At 37.9% G+C, this 7,813-nt stretch overlaps 1 protein-coding gene across 1 annotated transcript in view; it reads right to left on the reverse strand.

Annotated features, from left to right (window-relative positions):
- Nucleotides 1-7,593, reverse strand: part of LOC131249699 (pentatricopeptide repeat-containing protein At3g22470, mitochondrial-like) — a 35,022-nt gene extending 27,429 nt beyond the window's left edge. Inside the window, exons 1-3 of the mRNA XM_058250474.1 lie at nucleotides 7,117-7,593; nucleotides 6,357-7,025; nucleotides 5,773-6,312 (exon numbers count right to left, since the gene is read on the reverse strand). Of these exons, the coding sequence (XP_058106457.1) occupies nucleotides 5,785-6,312; nucleotides 6,357-7,025; nucleotides 7,117-7,593 (1,674 nt within the window). The 3' untranslated portion in view covers nucleotides 5,773-5,784. The remainder of the gene's footprint in view (nucleotides 1-5,772; nucleotides 6,313-6,356; nucleotides 7,026-7,116) is intronic.
- Nucleotides 7,594-7,813: the final 220 nt, after the last annotated feature.

The following is a 7,813-nucleotide window of genomic DNA, read 5'->3' on the forward strand; positions in this document are numbered from 1 at the left end:
ATCGAATCCCAGGAACTATCTCACACTCACTCTCTCACTTCTCCACTTTCTCTCTCTTTTCTCTCTTAGGGTTTAGAATTCGTATGGAATGAGAGGAGGGTGGGTAAAGGCCCTTACATAGGCTCAGAACTGAAGGGAATGGCCCCGGGGCCATGGTATACTTAGGTTCTAGCCAAAGAGTGGCTGTTTCGGTCCAAAGAAGCACATCTGGAGGCCCCTTTTCTGCATACGATTCGGGGAAAGTTCCCTAACATTGGATCTAGGTCAGGTTAAGTTTTTGGTCCGATCGGATTTACAGAACGACCGCAGAGGACCGGTTTCAGTTCAACGGTCACCGCCATTCAATCAGGGCCACAAGTACACTGACCTGCGTATGAAATTTTCCTTGATCCGAGGGTGTATTTGGGTCAGATTCTGGCGATCTGAAACCTTAGAATTGGCCCGCAAGCGAACGGCCTTGTTTACTTAAATCTGAGTACATTTTCTAAAGATATTTGCGTTTCTCACACACTTCGCTCTGGGCTAAAGTTGTGCGTTTCTGGATACTATCTGGACTTGATTTTCGAGATGGTCGTCAAGCCCAGTAAGGTGGTCATATTTGTATAGTCTCGTGGTAATCGGACTTTCAACGTGCGGTACAGATCCGATACGGAGTTTCTGTGTGCTCCCGAGAGCAACCGAGTTTTGAGATTGATTCTATGTTTCAGGGTAATGTAGCATTAACGATTCTACACGCTTTGGGTCTTGCAGTTCGTATTTAAAGTGGTTCAAGCTAATTTCACAGATAATTTAGTTTAGCACTTGATTAATTTTCGTCTAATTTCTAAAGGATTTGGTCTTGAGCGATTTCTGCCTGAGGTGGAACTCGGGTTTTTGTACGGATTTTTTTCCGAGAAGTTACAGCATCATAACAAAAATTTATAAAATTAAAAAATAAAAATAAAAATAAAAAACGACTTAAAAACTTTTTTATGAAATTTTTAGAAAAAACATGTGTAAATAAAAAAGAAATTTAAAAAAAAAAAAACTCAAATCTTCAACAAATCAGTAGATCCATATTCTAATATTCTTCAAGAATCAGAAAAATAAAATAAAAACTAATTTAAAAATCTTTCTAAAATTTAAAAAAAATACGTGTAAATAAATAAATAAAAGAAAAAAGAAAAGGCCCCAAATCTTTAATAAATCAGTAGATCCATGGTCCTCTAATACTCCTCAAGATCATAACAAGAATTGGAAAAAGAAAAGAAACAAAAACTAATTTAAATTTGTTTATAAAATTTTCAGAAAATACCTACATAAATAAATAAACCTCCAAATCTTCAACAAATCCATAGATCCAGTCTTCTAATATTCCTCAAGCATGACAATAAAAATCAGTAAAAAAAAAAAAAGAAAAGTACTTAAAAACGTTTTTCCTAAAATTTTTAGAAAATAACCACATAAATAAATAAATAAATAATTTTTTTTAAAAAGGGAAAACACCTCAAATCCAAATCAAATCCACCAATATTTAATCGAAATAATTTATATTGTTGTTTCAATGTGATTCCAGATTGAAAAAGCAACAAAAAAAAAAGTATTTTTTTTACCTTTTCTATGATTTTTGTAAAACCGGACCCGGGAGGTTCAATTCTTTGATTTGATGCAAAAAAAAAAAAAAAAACAAGTTTCGATCTTCAAATTTGATCTAGATTTGGTCGGAAATGCCTTTAAAATAATCCCTCTCTATACAGAAATTAAAAGGAAAAGAGGGGGGGAAAACAAAACAAAACAAAGAAAACTTTTTTTTTAAAAGTCATCTTTAGGCTATCAAATATCAATGTTAATACAGCTCGATACGGAAAATACAAGCCAATGCAGCACCGTTTTTTCATAACGGGAAGGTCACAATGTCCCTTTAAGTTCTATATATCCTTGATATCATAGTCCAAAGACAGAACACCATTCCTAGATCAAGCTATCTACAACCTTATGCCTTCCTGCAATTGTCCTTTTGAGAACGTTTGCGTGAGCCATATCAATAATTGATTCTTGAAGATATATTCAACACTTACGAGGTGCAAATATTCGTGTTGAACTTTGAATTTGTGAGTTCATTGTATCCTAAAGACAATTTGTCATCTCCTTTCTTTTGCACTTGGAATACCCAACAATCGCAGCAAATCTGTCTTAAGATATTGACTATTCAAGTCAACACTTGAACCCACAAAATCTTTTTTTTTTCCTTTTTTTCCTTTTTAAATTTCTTCATTTCTTCCATTGTGTGCTACTCCCCATATTCCAACAATTAAGAATAGAATGAGGCTACCTTGCCACTCTAGTTTTGTTACTCTATGAATTGAATCAAATTATTGCAATTCAGTTCACAGAGCATCCAAAAACAGCTAGATGTTTCCTTTTCCAATAATTTACAGATTCCAATTCTTTTGAATATCCAAGCAATCTAATCACTATCTTTCCTTTTCAAGAAAATTGAATCGTAAACGTGAGACTCTAAACCAAAATGCTGAAAACTTAAATCATTGTTTTAATTAGACCCAAAATCTAGAAGAGAAGATAGTGTCTGAATAAACATCATGGACATGCCAATTCATTTCAACAACAAACTAAGCAGTGGAGTCCAGAGGAGCATCAGAGATCGTCTCACAAGTCATGTTAATGGCACAGTCTTCCAACCTGTAAGCAGCTCCATTACTGACGGAAGATGTGACTGAATTTCTGCTCTTGCCTATAGATTATAGTATGTGGATCATTGAATGTGATTGATCGTGGAAGCTTTCTCTTGGAGTTGCATTGCACCAATTATCAGCTGAGAGTCTACCTCAATCCACAGTTTCTCAATAAACCATAATCTTCAATGCTGCAAATGGTTCTCTCTTTCTTGGAGACATTGAGAAGCCTCCTCAAGGAAAACATAATTAGATTGAAATTGCCTTCAAGAAGACATGAGAGACCAATGTTACCTAAATCACCAATCCCCTTATGTTTACCGTTCCAAATCCCATGATCCAGATTGTGGGTCATTTGCAACCTGGATGCTACTTTTACCGATCCCAAACTATGGTTATATACTCCCAGTGTGGTTTGAGTCGTAATGTCAATGTACATTGAGAACGTAGAGATTTATACTTGTATTATGGATGTGAGACCACTAATAATAATACCATCATTTTATACATAAATTAGAATATTGATTCATATATTAAACTGTACACATACCTAGTGTATGTACTGGGGTGACCAAAATGATCTTACCCTAGTGTACCACATATTGGAGGTAGTAGTGTACCATATACCTGTTCCAGCATCACATAGAGCAACCTGAGATCCAGTTAACCTTGTGACAGACCCTAGAGAAAAGGCAAAAGAAAGTGACTTCATGATGAAAACCTTTCTTGCAGAAGTAACAATAATGACTTGAAAGTAGCTTTAGGCTGTGTTGACAAGTTCAACTGAATCCAATTGCAACAATGCAACTCGATAAAGAAACAACAACCAAAGTCAGGCTTGCACTACTCTGTACATCCTGAGAGGCAAACTCAAAGTTGAAAGTACTTCTGCTTCATGTCCAAACTAGAAACATGTGGAATTGCAATTGGGGGTTTGGTTGTCACTATGAATTAAAATGGTGCCAAACCCTGGTTAACAAATTTGTGTTCGAAGGACTTGAATTGCAGTCAGTTCAATTGAGCATCCAAGCACGCCCCTAATTATTTTCTTGAAACTAAAGTGACCATCAATGGCATAAAAATGCAAGCTGCACACAAAAATATCTCCAATAAATATGAATGGTGGAGAATTGAAAGGTGAGCTTCAATAATTTACTAAAGAGCTTCTAAAGAGACTCAACAAATTGGATTTTACCTCTTCTTGCATTCAGATGTTTAAAGCCAACTACCACAGAATTCACTTTTGGAATGTTGAAGTTTTTTCCTTTGCTTGTAATGCCTTTCTGAATCACCTGCAATCCAGGTGACGACAGCTATACATTTGTTGGTATGCATCAACAAATTATGCTGATTCCATTAGATTACATGCCTTCTAACTGACTTAGCATTTGGAGGTTCTGATTGCAGCTCCAAAAACAGGACAAATCCAAGACCTCTCCAAATTGAGAGAGGTAAAATAACTCAAGTTGTACTCATCCACTGTACACATGGAATAAATTCCTACCAATCCAGATCATCCAACTAATGTACCCCAATTTGGATGGAGCTTGGCACTAAAGATGCTCTAACTCGGTGATCACAAGCATCACATTGGCGACTATCACACGGAAGTTTGAAAGAAAATGATCAGCACTCCAAATTCACAGAGATTAGGTCAGTTAAGATCATCCAAACAGTGTGACTTTCATGATGTCCTCTATCTACAGTGAGACCTACAATTTGGAAAGTGCAAAACTGGATCAGTTGCCACACTTGAGAGAGGTCCGGTTCCCAACCATCTACCATATTTCGTCACTCTCTGAACCCTAGCAATGAATCTCTTCATTGATTAATCATAACTCCCATTCCCTTCATCTCTTTATTCTCAGATCTTGTGGTTTGCATCATGAAAACTATGTAGTTAAATTTTTTGGATTTATTGCAATTGGTATTGATCTTCAATCCTAGTAGGATCACAGCTCTATACTTCTGATCTAGCTATTACTTGACCTATTATGACATTATGTTAGTAAGTCTTACAACTACATTGTAGACATCTAGTATGAGATTAGGTCAGCATTACCATAAAGCAAATAGTCATCAGTTATCAACTTACTATACTTATCAGCCTTCCGCACAAAGTTAACCAGTTAATGGAGCCATAGTTATAAAACTCAGTGACTCAACTCAAAACTTGGCCTAATCAACTCAACTTGAGATATTTGAGTCCCTTGGAAACTTGCTAATGAGCCTGAATTGGTCAGGACTCAACAAGACACATTGAGTTGACACAAAAACTCGGTCAGCCCAACGTGACTTGGAAACCGCGTGTTCACGCAGGGGGGGGGCGTCTCACAAGCAAGTGCACTACCAGTGTGCTATGACACGTATTTGTGTTTGAATGAGAGTATTTAAAAACTATGTTATTTTCAAATATATCACATAGGCTGGATACTTCTAAACTTAAATATCGAGTCAAGTCAACTAAAGACTCGTTGAGTCTTCGAGTTGACCCGACCCAGCTAGATATTGAGTAGAGTTAAGTCAAGTTAACTTTTTGAATTATCAATGGAGCAAGGGTTACATCACTAGTTCTAGTAAGATGAGGCCACCAACAAAAATGTTTTTTTTTTTTTTTAAAGGAAATATCCTAATTAATTTGTCTAAAAAAATCTACAAATTAGAGCTAGAAAACTAATGAATGAGTAATTGGGTTATTTCACGGAATATTGCCTAAATTTGGAATGAAGCAACTTTTGCAGTTCTCACTGACCATTTAGATGTCTTCACACAATGTCGCGTGCGGGAAAGCTTTCAAGAAGATATTGGAAGATGCATATAGATATTCTTACAAAGTGCAGCATGTAGGAAAGCTCTGAAGAAGATATTGGACGACTAGCAGCAACATTCATTACAGCAAGTAAAATGAGCTGATGTTCAATTGGTGTTCAACAAATCACCTCTCATTCGCCCTAGGGGACAAATTTATTAAGCATTCTAAGGTATTCTTGACCTTTTTCACCCTCCAGGAAAGCTCTGAAGAAGATATCGGACAACCAGCAGCAACATTCATTACAGCAAGTAAAATGAGCTGATGTTCAATTGATGTTCAACAAATCACCTCTCATTCGCCCTAGGGGACAAATTTATTAAGCATTCCAAGGTATTCTTGACCTTTTGCACCCTCTGTGAGCAAGCCCACTAACATAGATGTAGTGGATGCATCTACAGAAAAATGTCTTTTAGCCATTTCACCAAGAAGTTGCATTCCCTTGATAGTCTCATTGTTTTGTAGAAAACCCCTAATTAAAGCATTGAAGGTGACACTGTCAGGTTGGCAACCCTTCTCTTCCATTTGCAAGAACAATCCATTAGCTTCCTCCATAAGCCCTTCTTTACAGAGCCCATTGATTAACGTGTTATATGTTCTAACATTATTCCCCAAGCCCTTGGAAGAGGCCCAACTAAAAAGCTCCTTCACATATTTGAGTTCCTTAGCTTCGCACATCCCATTGATAAGGACATCGAACACTGCATTATTTGGTTTATTTCCTCTAATTTCCATCTCATTGAGTAGTTTCATTGCCTCAATGAGACGCTCATTTTTACACAGCCCGTCCATCAAAATGGTGTATGTGAGGACATTCGGACATTGTCCATGAGTTTTTATCATTGAAGAGCTCTTGTGCAGCCAACTCTCTGTACCCGGCACAACCCACATATAAGAGTACTGTAATTAACAACATTAGGCTCCAATCCCTTGCAAGGCATTTCTCGGAACAGCTGCATAGCCTCGTCCACCATCTGATTCTTGCAATATCCATCGATTAAGATGTTATAAGTCACGACACTAGGCTTATGGCCTTTAGACACCATGTTATCAAATATCTTTAAGGCAGCATCCATTTGGTTAGTAAAACAGTAGCCATTCATCAATGCATTGTATGTGATTACATTAGGCTCCTCACCTCTCTGGGTCATCAATTCTAGTAATCCATGGGCTTCTTTAATCATTCCTTCTTTGCAAAGAGCATTCACCAGTATGCTGAAGGTTGTCACATCAGGAGAGATTCCTCCATCCAACATTTCCTCAAACAGAATCATTGCTTCTTTCCACTGCCCTAAATTGCATAGTCCATGAATTAAAGAACTGTAAGTGAAAACGTTCGGCCGAATCCCTTTACCAACCATTTCTAAGAAGAGGTTTAAGGGCCTCCTTTGTGAGCCCATCTTTGCATAGACTGTCGATGATCGAGGTATAAACCATAAGGTCAGGCCTACATTTACCCGCACCCTTCTCCAATTCCCGGAGCAACCCAAGCGCCATTCCATTATTCCCCGACTTGCAAAGACCGTCGATAAGTATCCCAAACGTCACCACATCATAAGGATATCCCATTTCTACTGTCTTTAGAAAGAAACTACTCGCTTCCCCAATCCGCCCTTCCATACAAAACCCCTAAATAAAAGTAGCTAGAGTCGCAGCATCTGGCTCATGGCCACGTTTCAGGATGTTGCTGAGAACAGCGAAACCGAAACCAACGCCATTCAAGTGGCAGAAACAATTGAGAAGAATGTTCCGTGTATAGATATCAGATGGGATCCCTAACCAATTCATCTCTCGATGAAAAGAAATCACGGTTGAATAGTGTCTCATTCTAGCAACTGTAGCTAACAGGTGATTGAAGGTCTGGACAGAAGGCAATGGCTGCGAGCGGAGCATACGGTCAAAGAGGCCGACTACATCCTCTAACCTCACAAAAGCACCGGCTCGGATCGAATTGGATAGATCATTCACCAAATTGTTGAATTTGGTGGGAGTAGGGATCTTGTTTTTTATGATTTTAGAATCAGGGGCAAAAATGGTAATTTTAATAGAAGATGAAGAGAAAAGAGGTTTACCCCTTCGAGCAGTGGCAGCAGCAGCTCTTCTCGACGACATTCTCTGAAATCAAAGATTTTTGAGAGAAGGGGTGCAACAGCCAACATGTAGTTCCTGTGGTCAGAAACTATGTGGGGCCTACATTGATGACCGTGAAAAATCCACTCTGTCCATCAGTTTCACAATACCACGATAGTGAAGAACTCCCAAATGAGTCATATACAGAACTCAACTCAGATAAGCCACACCACACGAAACAGCAGGAATTGAATGTCTACCG

Source organism: Magnolia sinica, chromosome 6 (assembly GCF_029962835.1).
Source record: "Magnolia sinica isolate HGM2019 chromosome 6, MsV1, whole genome shotgun sequence".
In the NCBI taxonomy this organism is placed as follows: domain Eukaryota; kingdom Viridiplantae; phylum Streptophyta; class Magnoliopsida; order Magnoliales; family Magnoliaceae; genus Magnolia; species Magnolia sinica.